The sequence below is a fragment of the Melanotaenia boesemani genome, chromosome 16, assembly GCF_017639745.1.
Source record: "Melanotaenia boesemani isolate fMelBoe1 chromosome 16, fMelBoe1.pri, whole genome shotgun sequence".
NCBI classification, from domain to species: domain Eukaryota; kingdom Metazoa; phylum Chordata; class Actinopteri; order Atheriniformes; family Melanotaeniidae; genus Melanotaenia; species Melanotaenia boesemani.
Window position 1 is genome coordinate 30,315,474 of NC_055697.1, and position 16,170 is coordinate 30,331,643.

Consider the following 16,170-nt stretch of genomic DNA (forward strand, 5'->3'; position numbering starts at 1 on the left):
AATCATTCAAGCATAGAAAAGGCTCCTAAATCAAGGGATGAAGCTATGATAAATTGGCTCTTTAGGCTCGTTGTTACAAGCAGCCTGTCAGTAAGGCATTTCAGTAATTTCCTTAATTTCATCTGTGAAAAATATCAAGGATAACAGTTTGAGAAACAAAAAATAGGACTTTTGTAGCAATAAGATGTGTCCTAAAGAATTGTTAGCTAAAAACTTGGCATATCAGAAACCTTCATTGTCATTGCATAATTAAACTTAACAAAATTTAGATGCTTAACCTAGTAGTGCTAAAACAGATTTTAAAAAATCCATAAAAAACACTAAAAATAGGACAATATCCAACCATAAAATCCCACTCATCACATTCCACACACATCCACTTGACAACAGAGACACGACTAAAGTAATTTATTGTTAAAGTGCATTGAGTGAATCACGGTCTGACCTATGAGGCTAAGGGGAAGACAGTAAAGTGCATGTATCTGTCCAAGTGCGAATGTTCTATGCACAAAGATGTTACTGAGTATTTAGTGCAGTGTTAGGGGAGTAAACTATTTCTGAATCTGGTTGTGTGTGGTTTGATGGACCAGTAGCGTCTTCCTGAGAGCAGCAGCTGAAACAGGTTATAGCCGGGGTGTGTGGAGTCTCTTATGATCCTGGTGGCTCTTCTGAGGTAGCCAGAGGTGGCAATGTCACTAAGAGAGGGCAGAGAACAGCCGATGGTGAGCAGAGCGGATCACGTGCTGAAAGGCTTTTTACTCAGCAGCTGTGCTGCCTGCAAACCACACAGTCATGTTTCATGTTAAAACGCTTTCAATAACAGAACCATAAAAGGTCACAGGCAGCCTCTCTTCCAGGTTGTTTCTCTTTAAAAGTCTGAGGAAATGGAGACGCTGCTGAGCCTTCTTATCTCAAGGAAACTGGACAAGTAAAGGACAAAAGAAGCATAAGGCCTTAAAAAAGCCAAATAAACAGGATCTGAAAGAGATGACCTTAAAAAATAGAAACAAATCCAGCAAAGATATGAGAGCTGCATCTGAACCTTCTATTTAGTCCATCTAGTGTCGTCTGTAGCCTCTTCAGAAATGTCACATGATACAAGAACTGGACTGAAACAGAACCCAGAACCCAAGCCTGGAAACAGAACCCAGAACCCAAGCCTGGAAACAGAACCCAGAACCCAAGCCTCAACATTACTAAAGCAGTGTGGGATCATCTGAACAGAGAACAGAACAAAAGGCAGACAAAACCTAAAGAAGATCATAAAAAGTGCAGCAGGAAGTCTGGGGAACTATTCCTGAAAACAGAAAGTTCGTCTAAGAGGGTTAAAAAGAGCAAAGCTGCTCAGATCAAATATTGACTTTCAAGCTCATGTAGAAATGAACAAACTCTGCTTTTCCCTCAGATTTCCACTTATTTGTTCATCTTTCAACAAATCACTGTATTTATTTTCCATTTTGTTTTTTATACACAAAGTAATGAATGAAGAAGCAAGACTTTTGCCCACTACTACTGCTCTTTTTTAAGGACTATCTTCTAAACTTTCCCTGAGTTTAAGCTGGTGTTTTTTATTGTCTTCATAGCAACATGCACGCAAAAATATCACAAACCAGATTCTACATTTACATACCTGTCCCACTGAAATAATGAATAAGAGGTGACAGGAACTTTGTAGGAGAAACAGCAGAGCTGAGCAGGGTGTGTGTTTTTATGTGTTGAAGGGAAAAGTGGAGGTTTCTGCATCAACTATTGAAATTAATTTCTTCTGTTTTTCTACACATATGTCAAGAAAGCTGTAATTTTCAGCATCGCAGCCCTACATTCATTCAGACTGTCCCCATCAGTCCTTCCTGCTGTCATTTTCTGGATATTCTTAGAAATGTTTAAACTGTGAGGAGCTGAAGAGTTAAACATTGAAATCTGTAGTCGGACTGTTCCAGCTCTCAGTCAGATCAGGACCTGAACACACTCAAGAATGAACTTTAATATCATTTAGAGTCATTTAACACTTTAAAAGGATTTAATTATCATTGTTCTCAGAGTCATTCGACTTTCAGGAGGGTCAAGAGTGTTGTCGTTTCTCAGTCAGAAGGGTGCTGGTTCAGTGGACTTTCTCAGTCTACATGCTGAGTGAGACACCAAAACACACACCTGGTCCTGTCTTTTAAGTGGTCCTGCCCAGTATTGCAGCAGCAGAATGATGGTCTGGCTGCTGTGTTGTGCCAAACAAATTTGATTTGCCAAGAGGAGCTTTATGGGTATACGACTCCTCTTTATAATCTCATTTTTTATTTCTTTATTTATTTAAATATAATGTTTTATCTTATTTATTTGGAATTATGGAATTTATATGATCTTGCTGGACCTGACCAGATGGGACAGAAAGAAAAAGAAATAAAAAGAAGTAAATAGGAAAGTAGAATAAAAGAAGAGGAGACAAAGATACTGTAGATAGAGGCAACGACCCTTCAATCTAACCGAACACCAGACAACCAACTGCTGCACCTGTACAGAAACACAACAGAGAATTTCCCGAAGCTTTTACAGGTAAACTAAGCTAGCAATCATTAGGAGTTTGGGAAAAAAAGGGACCAAGACAACAAGAAGAAGATGTATTACAACAACAACCAAAGTACCAAGAATACAAAAAAAATAACAACAAGGGTAGCTCTTAAGTGTATAAACCCACTGGACAACTCAGTGACTGTGTCAGCATGCAGAGGATGAGTGTGATCCTGCAAATGTGACCATGGAGGCTAGAAGCAGACTAGGGTGGCCCAGAGACCCGGGCCATCAGCGGCAACCCCGGAGCACGAACCCAAGCCACCCCACAACAAAGACGACCCCGGACCCACCCTGAGAGTGGCCATCCAGAGCGAAGGGCCCCAGGCCTCAAAAGCCCAAAGGCCCCCCAGGGCAGGACAGGTCAGGAACAGCTGTTCCCACGACCTGGACACACACGACTCCAGCCAATAAGCTGCGTCACCCACCCACCACATGCCTAGGGGGGAAGGAGAGGAGGGGGAAGAGGACAGTGGGAGAGTCCAGATCCCTGACACACCACTCCCAGCCCACCCAGGCCTCCCCCACAGGTGCATGTGATCCCTCCCCACATACACACCTATGTCCCGCTTTTGATTAAAGCACCGGCTAAATGACCGTAATGTGATGGGAGGTTTGAGCTGTCGTTTAATGGCACAAAAACAGTTAGTGCTGTGTTAATCACCTCATGGTTGGATTATTGGAGAGCACTCTGCCGTGTCTTCTGCAGCACAATGCTCCTGTAAGACTAACTGGTACCAGAAAAAGAAGCCGCATTACATTGATATGGAACTGGTTACCTGTCATGTTCAGAATAGTTTTTGCTTATAAGCCCTAACTTGTTTCAATTTGCCTCTTTTCTCTCTCTTCCATCTTCCTCCCTCCTCCTCTTTGTTCCCTCTCTCTGTGCAGATTGACCTGGAGCCAGAGGGGAAAGTCTATGTTGTTATTGACCTGTCAGGATCTTCCAGTGAAGGTAAGAACATTTCAGAGTCAAGCCAGCTAACATGCATGTAACATGAATGCATTGCTTTTAGTACAAGTTTTTCTCTTGTCCAAAGCTGCTAATCATCCAGGATTTCGTTCCAACTCAATGTTTCTGGTTTATATTTCTGGATTATCTTCTGTTGAGGTCATTAAAAGGAAGCAGGCATTTAGTCTTGTGTTTTGAGTCACTGAGGTTGTCAGAGTTCTCTTTAAAAACCACTACGACCAGTTGGGAAAGAGAAAAACTTCAAGTTTTGAGTCTTAAATGTGACATAAAATGTTAGTTGGAGAACTTTAATGATACCTCTACACATACTTGCTGTTGTACTTAAGTGGTATTCGTATCAGTACTTATTGGGACTTTATAATGTTTCTATGTGTAATATTGAGAGATTTATTTGGACAAACAAAAGTTTTGTAAAATTGTTCCACCACCGCCATCACCAACTTTGAGCGGAGGAAATAATGAACACAAATCAATAAAATCACAGTTCCTATCTGTGCTGAGCACTTTGAAAGAGACTGTGAAGTTTCTTATTCTAAAGCTTGTGTTTGGTGGAAACTGTCCTATAGGACAGCCTAAAGGCTCAAACACAGAACAGAGAAGCAAAAATCTTTCATACATGGATTCCTTAAATTTAAAAGACAAAGTAATGTTTATGTAGCAGCTGTTTTCTTTAAGTTTATGTAAAGTAAAACTTACACATACAGAAAAAAAACAAATAACCTTGTACTTGATTATAGTACAGTGACATTCCTGGAGCTGTCGGTTCCCTGCTGCATCCTGAGGTTGAAAATTTTTGTATTTTGTTTTACGGCACTGCGTCAAACGCCTGGATATCAACACACTAGATGTCTTGAACGTGCACCATGGCAGATTCAGCAAAGAAACACAAGAAGACATTATCAGAGGAAGAGAGGAAAAGAAAAAGAGAAAGTCACAGAGTCAGAGATGAGACGTGGATTGACTTTTACTGGCTGGAGAGATCTCAGGGAAAAGACAGGATGCACGATGGATGTTAAATTAACTGTCGATAGGGCACGTTAAAGGGTGAAAATCTGCCAAAGTTTAGTAGTGCAGCTTTGAAGGAAGTTTCTACAAGATGAATAGTCTTTAATATTCACATTTCAAAGTTTGTTATTGAGAATGATGTTAAAAACTTTTAGAACGAACAGAAACTGGATCTGGTGTACTACCCTGAATGCTTTATTTACATTTGCAAATTTTTTTTTGTAAAAATAAATCAGTTTAACACGAGCACAGTCCAATTAATTTACAATCCAGTTTAATCCAGTTTATTGTGATCCAATTATAATTCAATTACATCAAATAGATTATACAAACCCCATTATTCCAGTTTATTATAACTGCTTCATGTAACACCATGTCATTAAAAACAGCTGCCTATCCAAAGAAAACAAACGAGGTGCATCAAATTGGCCTAATCTTAAATTTTTGCTTCCTAAACCTAAACACAGTTTGGGTTAATACTAATATATTCCAGATAATCTAATCAACATCGCTGCAGTGACACAAGCATGATAAGGTGGTTTATACTGGAACCAGAGCTGACATTTATCCTTTAACCAAATTCTGAAAAATACTGATGTGATGGCATTAAAACGTATATTACCTTTGACTTTGCAGTGTAATGTACCGCGTTGGCTACTGCCCAGGTCTGTTTGGACCTTTTAAACCAACTTGTTAAATTGTAGTAAATTCACACTAAATCATCCATGCTTGAAACCACATGTTCATCTTTGTCTTTTTACATAAATCAGTGGACTAAATGTTAAATACTCAATAAAAAGAATGAAGTACTGATATCAGAGATGTAGGGAAGCTTGCTGGACACTGGATATAACATGCTGAGAGTCTCTCCTGTCTAGTCCATTGAGCTTCAGGTGGACAGATGTTGACCAGGATGTGGCTCCTCATCCATTATCAGTTCTCAGAACTTCAATCCATGGTTTCTATCACCAAACAGGTCTTTCTTGGTTAACCCTGTCTTCCATAGCAGGTCATTGCTTACAACCAGACTCGGTCTCTCCACCTGTCTGGGCAACTTTGCACACTCTAAAATCTTCAAATAGCTCTAAAAATGGGCTACGGTGGTGCTGCGTAACAGCAAGGTCACTGGCTCGAACCTTCCCCGTGACCCTGGATAAGCAATATAGAAAATGGATGGATGGAGCTAAAAAAAATTCCTTCTCACAGCTATTTTAAGCTGCAGATAATGTACTGATAACTATTAAAGATCACAGTTTGTGAAAAACAGCGATCAGACCCTCATTTTTTGAAAGAAAAGTTTTGTGCAGATACTTGATTAGTATTATTATGATTCTCATTATTGTTTTAATCTATCTTTAATATTGCTGCCTCTGTTTTCTTTTGTTTTATTAATTTTTAAATCCTATTTATAGCAGATACGTTCTGTATATAATAAATTATGGTTGCTTATGTATTTTTGAGGAGACTGTAAAATCTAATCTAATTAAATATTCTTCTGAATTCTGTTTTTCTAATAAAAGAGTAGAGATTTGATCAGCATTACTTCACATCTGTTAGCAGTTTTTTTGTCCATCCTTTAATTCTTCCTGTTTTCTACAGAAGCTTGAATCAGCACAGAAATGACATCTAAACCACTTTGAGCAAAAATCACAAATGTGCACTTTAACTGATGTGAATGACTGTAGCACTTTGTGATGGTAGAAAAATGATGTTACTCCATCCTCTGTGTGTGTGCACCAGATAATATATTAGAGAGACATGGAGGAAGAAGAGGGTTGATGGTGAAAAATTGATTAGTAAAGTGGAGCGTTCTCTAATGGACCAGTTACATCATTGAACAGAAAGAGGAGGATCAGTACAGAGTTACAAACATCAGGTCTTTCTGATGAAACTTTCCATTTTCTTGCTTTTTAAAAACTGATTAAGTTATTTTGTGTTTGTTTGAATGTGTTTCTGTTTGCACTTTGTTTGTTTGTCTGTGTGTGTGTGTGTGTGTGTGTGTAATAGGTTGATAGCAGCTCTGGGGGCTAACTGTTGAACCGTGTGTTCTCTGCTATGTAAACACATTTAAGTAATGACTGCAATTTCAACAGATCCCATGCACATGCACATACACACACACACACCCACCCACCCACACACACACACACACACACACAAAGCCCTGTTGTAACCCGGCCTGGGTGATGAGCTGCTGTCTTCGCTGAAATACCTCTATCTTATTGACTGAAATTAAGAGATATTTGTAGAAGAATGCATTTGAGCTTTTAGGGTTTTGTTCATTTAAGTGAACGCAGACATTTACTAAATACAACCATAATAAAGTGTAATAAACAAAATGCAAGCGTTTACTGAATAATTTAATCTCCATCAAATAAATTACTGCAGATAATCAAACATGGAAACTGAAGGAAAGTGATGAAATTAGAAAATTGAATAAACGAATAAAGCTGAGCCTGCATCAATGAGAATTCAAGGGATTCACCCAAAAGATGAACAAGATTTACAAAATGGTTGTCAGCTTATATTAAAATGAAATACAATATTTACGTGGAAAATGCAAAACTTGGAAATTAATTACATGCATGTGTGTATATGTGTGTATATGTGAAACTTTCAAGTTTAGATTCAAATTAAAAACTATAATTTTCTCTGATCAAAGAATGCATAGCTGGATGTGTCAGAATAGTCCAGAAGAGGAGTTTAAGGAACCACTGGTAAACTGTTCATAAAATAATTTAATGCAAATTGGTATAAAAATAAAGGAAACTAGTGAGAAAAGCTTCTAGGGGGAAAATCATGACACTAATTGATTTTAGAAGCAGTATTTTCAAGTATTTAACAACACACATAAAACTGTTGGTCAACTTTAACCCATAAGAGCCCGACATGACATATTTTTTAAACATTTTTTCTGAGACATTTTGCATCAAATTTTGGTATAAAGTTTGCTCAAAATCCTGTCGAACACAATCTGATACTTGTCTTCTGTCCTCTAATAGATACCCAGAAGCAGAAGACCACATTATAAGATTTTTAAACTATCACATGGAACCGAGACGTTTAGGAGAATAAAAGATTGACAAGTTAAAGCCAAGTGGACTTAAGAATAGTCAGTTTTTTACTGTCTTTTAAACTGAAGAACTTACTTAAGAAAAATGTGCTTTTCAAAAAATAAATATGTATAGCATAGAGAAAACGTGGCAAGAAATTCAAGTCGAAAAAATGTTCTACATTTCCACAATTTCACATTTAAATAAACAGTATAAATAATTTGCCACTCAGACATTTTAGACAGGCTTCCAAATAACTTTTAAATGGTTTTCTAATGACAGTGTAGTACTCTCATATTGTTATTGTTCTAATGATGTTTTCTGAGTCATCTGATGGTGATTCAGTGGATTTTATTTATTCCAGCATCTGGAACAGGCATCTGCATTGATATACTGTTAAAGGTTTAAAGGCACATTGACAGTACAGACGAGTACTGGCATTAGTAATATCTTAACAATCTACTTTGCAAGGTGTCTCACCAACTCTTCTTCAAAGATTTTATAGAGAAAAAAAATAAAGGTTGAAGGTCTTTCTTCATCAAAGGCACAACAAAGGCTCTTTATACACAGTTCTGAATGTAATAAAAGAAAGAAAATGCTGTAAAATTCAAGCACAAGTAATGACCAGGCCACATGGCTTCTAGTATGTAGTGTAGTACAGTAATACATGCAGTCAGCATTCATTCCACCACTGTCATGCTGTGAGACATAATGTACATTGCAGGTTTTCGAGGTTTGTCACATGATTAAAACCCTTCAGGTGCTGAGGAGGTAAAGGAGCTCATCGTCTGTGATTTCACTTATTATTACAGTGACTCACTTTCAGCTTTGTTCTTAAACTTTTAGGATTGTGACGAGGACATCAAAAAAGTAGCAGCGGGTCTATCACAACCACCCGCTACCCTTAACACTGTTGCTAGGTAGCAGCTGTCAGTTGCTAGGTGACAGTGATGGCGTGCAGCAAGAGGCTGAAGAGCAAGACTGAAGACTGGCAGAGCATGACAGGGAGGAAGTCCTGGAGGTTTAGAGAGTAACGCTAGCAGAAAGGCAGAGGAGAGCGCTTGTTGGAGGAGTTTGTCTTTCTGGGACGGCATGAATACAAGCTGCTGCTTTAAACTTAGAGAGATTATTTCAACGGTCAGTTAAATGTCTGACTTTTTATAATAATGGATGATCTCAACTGGGAATTTCAATCATTTCAAAGAGCTGTATGATGGTCTGCACCTTACCCAGAGAGCAAAAAATGTTTGGCCCAAATATGGCCCACATCGGCAGTTTTGTTTGGCCCATATTGGGCCTTGACTTCCAGTGTCGACTACATGTGTGTGCAGCTGCCAAACATCAGCCACATGACCACCACACATGTGGCCCACAAGGAAATGGCTGCAGTCTATGTTCAGGAGGGCTCCTTATATTTGGACCACATCCGGCCCATACAACACTTGCTGTAATCCACACCCAAACCAATAACTAACCTCTGGACCACATCTGGCCCTCTTGACACTTGGCAGTGTTGTAACTGAGCCACAAGTGCCAAAACTACCCAGACTAGGGCCAAACACGTCTGCTATCAGAGTGGTGAACCTAAAGCAAAAAAAAAAAAAAAATGTACTGGATTTTGAGTCTCACTCCAGTTATCAATCCATGAAAACTCATTTGTGCTCCTTTAAATGGTACTTTTTGAAGTCGTTGCATGAAGAAAAGCATGCAAATCGAGCCCTACCCACCATGAAATGAAAGGCTACAAGAAGAAGTTGGCCAGGCTAGTGGGGGGCTAGCAAGCAGGCAGTTGAGACTCCATACTAGCCCGAAACTGGGATACTAGCAGGGAAAAACAGCTGCTCACTAACTTAGACAGGCCCCAGCTACCTGCTCACTCCCACTTGCTTAGACTTGCTCAGCTGCTAGCCTCCAGTTCATTTCAGCTGGTAGCAAGCAGGCTTCTTGTTTCATCAGTTTCTCACGGTGCAAGCTGCACAGTCCCACCTCACAAACAGAACATACAGTCTGTCTCGCATTGTTTATATGAGACTGTTCATGGTGCTCTGAAGGTTCAAACCAAAATCCTGCTGATGGCTGATTCTGCTCAATGTGTCATGTAAAACTTTAAAAAGAAAATCTTCAGGACATGTCTATGAGGTTATAACTTTCATTTTTTTAATACTGTGATGTTAAAGAGGCTTGCTGTTCTCAGGTGAGGAAAAAAGAATCCTTTACTAAACCTGATGGCTGCAAGAAACAGAAACCTTACTTAAAGAGTTAGCCATCGTTAATATTTAAATCAGATTAAACTTTTAATTTGTTCTCTTAACAACCTAAGTAAGGGAATGATGTCCATAACATCAAATGGCAAATAGTGTGGTTAGCACCGCAGCCTCACAGGTCGCTGGTTCGAGCCTTGGCTGGGGGGAGGTTCAAACCTGGGGGGCGGTGGCCTTTCTGTGTGGAGTTTGCATGTTCTCCCTGTGTATGCGTGGTTTCTCTCTGGGTACTCTGGCTTCCTCCCACCATCCAAAGACATGATGTTAGGTTAAATGCTCACTCTAAATTTACCCTAGGAGTGAGTGTGAGTGGTTGTCTTCCTCAGTGTTGGCCCTGCGATGGACTGGTGACCTGTCCAGGGTGTTCCCTGCTTCTCACCTGCTAAAAATGCTGGGAAAGGCTCCAGCTTACCCTACGACCCGTAATGGACAAAGCAGTACAGAGAATGAATGAATGGAATTGGGTTAAGTACAAAGTAAATGGATCCATTACAGTCTGTTATCATCTCCTGCTCTTCCTCCACAGCATAACTATAACATGACTCCTCCCTCTCTCAGGCAGTGTGCATGTAATTAATGAAGGGTTAGTTGGCAAACAAAACCTCTGTCGTTCCACCGGAAAACCCTTCAGTGATTAAACAAAAAGGAGCAGAAAGATAGAGAGAGACCACCGTTCATAGGAAGAGTAGGAGACCACTGTGTTTCTGTTATGGCTGATGAAGGGACAGCCTTGTATAGCTGTCGCCATCTAGTGGTCGCTTACTGTTAGTTCAGATGTTTTACTGCCCTCATTTATGAGTCTGAAACTCCCAGCATCAGTTTGGAAAAACATGCTTTGTCCATCAAGGGTCTCGGTGAAGCTGGAGCCTAACCCAGCATTTAACAGGTGAGAGGCAGGTACACCTGGACAGGTCACCAGTCTATCACAGAGAAAAACATTCAATACCAACAATTTTATCATAGATCAGCTTCCACTGCAGCTCATCCACAGTGAAGTGATTTGTTTTTCTGCACCATAGAAACCAGGAACTGGCAGCATCATCATAATGTTTTTTGTTTTGTGTGTGCGTGTGTGTGTGTACACAGCAGCGGAAGGCTCAACTGAGAATGAGGAGCGAGTTTTTCGCCAACGAATGCAACCACGGAAGCGGCAGGGCGCCGTCCGCCGAAGGGTCCATCAGGTCAACGGACACAAGTTTATGGCCACCTACCTGAGACAGCCCACGTACTGCTCCCACTGCAGGGACTTCATCTGGTCAGGAACACACACGGTCCCACCTCGGCACACACATTCTGCATTTTCATGCCTGTTTTCTGATTTCACCAGAACCTTTGTGCCAGTGGTGGAGGTGTAGTCAGATTATCCCTTAAAAGTCCAGCAGATCACCGGCGCCCTCGAGCGCTATCACATATATTGTCAACAGTCTCTCAGGGATGGTAGTGTGTGACTCTTTCCAGTAAATTGTGATGGATAGCTTACCCTTTAGATGATCTACAGAGGTTTTCCTGGCATTTATATCCCATCCAGGAGGTTTACAATCTAGCTGCAAAATGTAGTGTTCATTTGGAGACTCTACATCCATGATAGCACCACTTTTTATCACATGCTCATCATAAAATTTGGCTATCACTACTATGTTTCTAAGAGACCTCTATTAGTGAGGATAGCAGGTAAATAGTAGCAGGAATAACTGGAAATGAGGAAAAATGTGTAAATATGTAAATAGTTTCTGTTGTGTGTTTGTTTCAATAACAATATTTGTTCTCCTGAAAGCCAAGACTTGAGAGAATGATGTGCAGATGAGAAAAGGTTTGGTCACTGTTGATCTGTGTGTTATTTCTACAAAGTTCTGTTAGTAATAAATTCTGTTGTGTCGTTCTGATTTGCCTCTAAGCTGCTGTATCTATTGGTACATTAATTTTACATAATTTTAGCCACGTTAGTAAATCTTGTTCTTTCCATTTTCCACAACAGACAAAATGCATCATCTTTATTTCAGGTTAAGTTTTAATGTTTATTTTCATGTCTATCTCTCTGCAGGGGCGTTTTAGGGAAGCAGGGCTACCAGTGTCAAGGTAATGTTGTGTAAAGCTATACATACAACATGTTTGTGACATAAAACCCACATCAATAACCTCTTCAGTTTGTAATTCATCATTATTAATTTATACTTGAATAAATAAATTAACATCTACGTTTGGCTATGAAATATATCTGAAATAAATAAACAGAATAGATATATGAAAATGAGTTAATAAATTTCAACATTAATTTTGAAATGCAATAAATTTTTATACGGTTGGAAAGTCTCTTTATTTCCCTTTTAAATTCAGCCATATTTGTAAGGAAAATGCATTTGTGCCCAAGCTGATCCCACAAGATAGAGACCGGTTGTGTGCAGTTTGTTTTGAATTGTCTTGAAAACCTTGATAGTCAGCCTGTAGAAGACAGACTGCAGTTCCTAAATGCAGACAGATGGAGGAAACGGCCTTCCTGGCCTGTCTCTTCTGTCTCTGGCATCTCTGTTATATGAAGCGTGGCCTTCAAATTGGAGCTAGAGCTCACTACAAATAATGCTGCAACTCAGTTTTGTGGAGTTGTCCTATGACACGGGTCCTATCCAGATCAGCCAAAAGTGGCAGGTCTGCCGTCTGCCTGCTGTAACAAGGTCAATGCTCCCAGGTCCTGCTAATCAGACATCTGAGCAACTGAACAAAGAAGCAGAATCAGCTGTTTGGAGTTGGCAGAGAAGATTTGGAAAGTTTTTTTATGGGCACAAACCATTTATTTAACTCTGCTGCTCATCCCACAAATGCATTGTCCTTATAAATGTAGACTAGTTTAAAAGGAAAACAAAGAGACTTTCCAACAGTAGACAAATCATTTGAAAGAAGCATTGTTATAAGTATGAACCATTTAACCAAGCACTCGATTCCTTTACATAAATAAAGGGAATAAACACTTAATTCCAGATTTCAAATCTGAGACCTTCATCTTCCTTTTATCCGTCTCAAACTATAAAGTGTGCCAGAGAACAGCTGTATTTGTACTTTTGGAAATTAAACTGATTAAGAAAGTAATAAAATAGGAAAAAATTTACTTTAAAGGTGTAAACAAATGTAGGTCCAGTTAAATTCCTTCTTCCATACTCAGCAAAACCTAGACTGAAGATTTAACTGCTGGAAACTTTCTGAACTTTACAAGTATGATCAGATGACGGTATAAATACCCAATTAGTCCCCAAACCACTTGTTCCGACAATCCGTTAACATTAGGATCACTTCCTGATGTAAAAAATGTGTCTTCCCCTCAATGTGCAGCTAAAGTGGCTCATCCAAAACTTTTCTTCATTCAACAACAACCATTTATTTATAAAATTTATAAATGCAGTCCTAAACAAACACTACATTAATCAACAAATGCCACACAGCGGCGGTTTTTCCTTAGTCTCACTTAATAAATTAATTTGATAGTAATTTCATAAGTTTATAAGGACATACACAGTATTCACTCGGCCCAAACATCATTACATTTGTTGTTTACTCCACTAATACATCCATACAGTCACACACATTCATTTAATGAGTGCTGAGAAATAAATTAGACTAAAATCTTTGCAAATCAAGATAAACTTTTTGGTTAATTTAAGCAAAATTCCAGTGTTTACCTGTCGAGGAGAAACTTTGCCAGCTCAGACTTCTCCACCTTTCAAAAGATTCTCCAATACTGACCCTCGTTTTATTTTGGTCGTTTGCTTTTTTAGCAGGTTTTTCTGAAACTGTTTCTGGTCCGCTTCTTTTACCAGCTTCCAAACCTGCACGCTGCTGCTCTTTTGCCGACATAAAATACCAAACGCTGCCTTGTTGTTGTTAGGCAACCGCGGGGAGTCGCATATGATTGGATAAGGAACCAGGAAGTTGGAAAGAGCAACACATTGCACTAAAGTTATTCCGGCACTGAACTCTTATTTTGAAGGAGAAAAACTTGATGAAGACATTGTCGATGTAGGAGACAGATTGTTTATAGGGAAGCTTCCTTTTATCCCTCGCAACAAATGAGAACATTTTAAATTATTTTTAAGGAAAAAAATCCTAATTATTCAGCCTTTAGTAATTTCTCTGACTTATCTGTTTATTGAGGTTTTCATTTATTCATGTAATATTATATACAAATAAAAAACTTTTTTTTAATCCCCAAAGGCATTTTTTTTTGTTTTTTACTATTTAAAAATAGTTAATTGATTAAAATCAATATATTAAATTATTTAAATAATTTAAATAAATTACATTTATCCTACAGCTTAATGTCCATGTGTGTGTTTGTCCTGCAGTGTGCACCTGTGTGGTTCATAAGCGCTGCCATGAGCTCATCATCACTAAATGTGCAGGAATGAAGAAGCAGGATGACACGGTCGGGGAGGTACACGCTCCAGTTGCACTTTCATCTTTAATGTGTCCCAGGAAATCAGATTCAGGCTTTAACAGGGCTCTCAGGCTGCTCAGGGGGTCTTGAATTAAAGCATCAACCAGTGTAGACTTTTTTTTATAGCACAATTCATGTTTATATGTCCGTGTTTAACTGTAAAAACTGTAAGAACTTTAGACATTGTTAAATAGCAGCACTGTTTCTCCAGCCAGACTCCTACATGTTTGTCTCCCTGTCCTGTTTCTTACAGCCTCTTGGGTCTCAGAGGTTCAGTGTCAACGTCCCTCACAAGTTCAGCATCCACAACTTTAAAGTTCTCACCTTCTGTGACCACTGTGGGTCTCTGCTGTGGGGTCTGCTGCGACAGGGACTCCAGTGTAAAGGTAACGACCACCTGTGGTGCAGCTCATCTGCAGATTTCAAACTTTCTTTGTTCTCATTTGAGGATTTTTTTACCTGGTAACCTGCTTTTTGTCTGCTGTGTGTTTGTGTCTCAGTCTGTAAAGTTAATGTGCACAGGCGCTGTGAGAGCAACGTCGCTCCAAACTGCGGCGTGGACGCCAGAGGGATCGCTAAAGTCCTGTCAGACCTCGGAGTCACACCAGACAAGATTTCCAACAGCGCGCAGAGACGGAAAAAGGTTTGCACACGACACGAAACAGAGAAGATTTAACATCAGTTTGCACAGCCAAAATATATGTAGCCTAATAAACAACAACCAACACGGGTGGAATAAAGTCATCGAAAACACATGAACAGCACGACAAAAGTCAGTAAAAAGAGCTAAATTAAGGCAGTAATATATAGATTTTTGTAACTACTCAGAATATTCATTAAGAGGTTTATGCAACTATCTACGAGTTGCAGCCAGAGCGGGTTATGTCCCTTCTACCCACGCAACTCCTGCAGGCGGCTCTGCAGCATCTGCTTTAGGTGTAGGAGGTTCTATCTTTAAAGCAGCTTCTGCACCTGCTTTTAGGATCTGTTGCACCTTTGAATTGTGCTGAAACCTGTCTTGTGTCACCTGCCTTGCTCTCTGTTTCTCCCCATCAACTAAGTTGCTGCAGTCCTGTATTGCAGTCCTTGCTGCTGCAGAAAGTTCCTTCAAGCTATTTGGGTGCCAGTAGACCCCTTTAAATTGATGTTGGATTTATTCCTACAAGGCCAATTATGTTGTAAAATACATAAACGAGCTATCACGTGCAGTCAAAATGGCTTCCTGTGGCTGAGATAGGTAAAAATGCTCGTATTTGCTGTGTCCTTTATTTATTTAATGAAATCCACCCATTTATAGGAAAAGTCTGGAACCAACAAGGCTTGTTAAAACCTATTTAACATACAAATGTTGTATGTAAAATTACATGTTTACATATGTAAAAATGTGAGCATAGTAAATGCAAATGATGGTGGCGTCTTGTCTCCGAACAGCTTCCTCAGCCCCAGGATCCTCCTCAGCCATTATCAGAGACGCCTCAGATGGAGGACGATCGCTCCAAGTCTGCCCCCACCTCCCCGTGCGACCAAGGTAGGTGAAGCTCAGCCGGACCACATGAACCAGACCAAAATCCCAAACCCACCTCAGATCGGCTCATCTTTGTTTTCTTGAAGATGTGAAAGAGTTGGAGAACATCCGGAAGGCTCTTTCATTTGACCACCGCGGTGAGGAGCACAAATCGCACCGTCTCTCCTCCCCCTCCTCCGTCGCCATGGTAACAGGTGACACCAGTGAAAAAGGAAGAGAGGAAAACAGTGTTGGGGTTGAAGGAGAGGGAAGCCGGGAGAATGGCGAAGTCAAAGGTCACATCACTCCAGAGACGAAGAGGATGAACCTCCATGACTTTGTGTTCATCAAAGTTCTGGGAAAAGGAAGCTTTGGAAAAGTGTGTGTGC

The 16,170-nt window shown here is 39.8% G+C and overlaps 1 protein-coding gene across 2 annotated transcripts in view; it reads left to right on the forward strand.

The window, feature by feature from the left end:
- The window catches only part of LOC121655350 (protein kinase C epsilon type-like), a 101,937-nt gene that overhangs the window by 40,265 nt on the left and 45,502 nt on the right, over positions 1 to 16,170 (forward strand). The window contains exons 2-9 of one of the 2 annotated variants that reach the window (XM_042009933.1): positions 3,454 to 3,517; positions 10,944 to 11,109; positions 11,896 to 11,930; positions 14,186 to 14,274; positions 14,531 to 14,663; positions 14,778 to 14,920; positions 15,709 to 15,805; positions 15,889 to 16,160. In XM_042009933.1, coding sequence (XP_041865867.1) covers positions 3,454 to 3,517; positions 10,944 to 11,109; positions 11,896 to 11,930; positions 14,186 to 14,274; positions 14,531 to 14,663; positions 14,778 to 14,920; positions 15,709 to 15,805; positions 15,889 to 16,160 — 999 coding nt within the window. Of the gene's footprint in view, positions 1 to 3,453; positions 3,518 to 10,940; positions 11,110 to 11,895; positions 11,931 to 14,185; positions 14,275 to 14,530; positions 14,664 to 14,777; positions 14,921 to 15,708; positions 15,806 to 15,888; positions 16,161 to 16,170 lie in introns of both variants that reach the window. The other variant, XM_042009932.1, reaches the window with a different exon arrangement.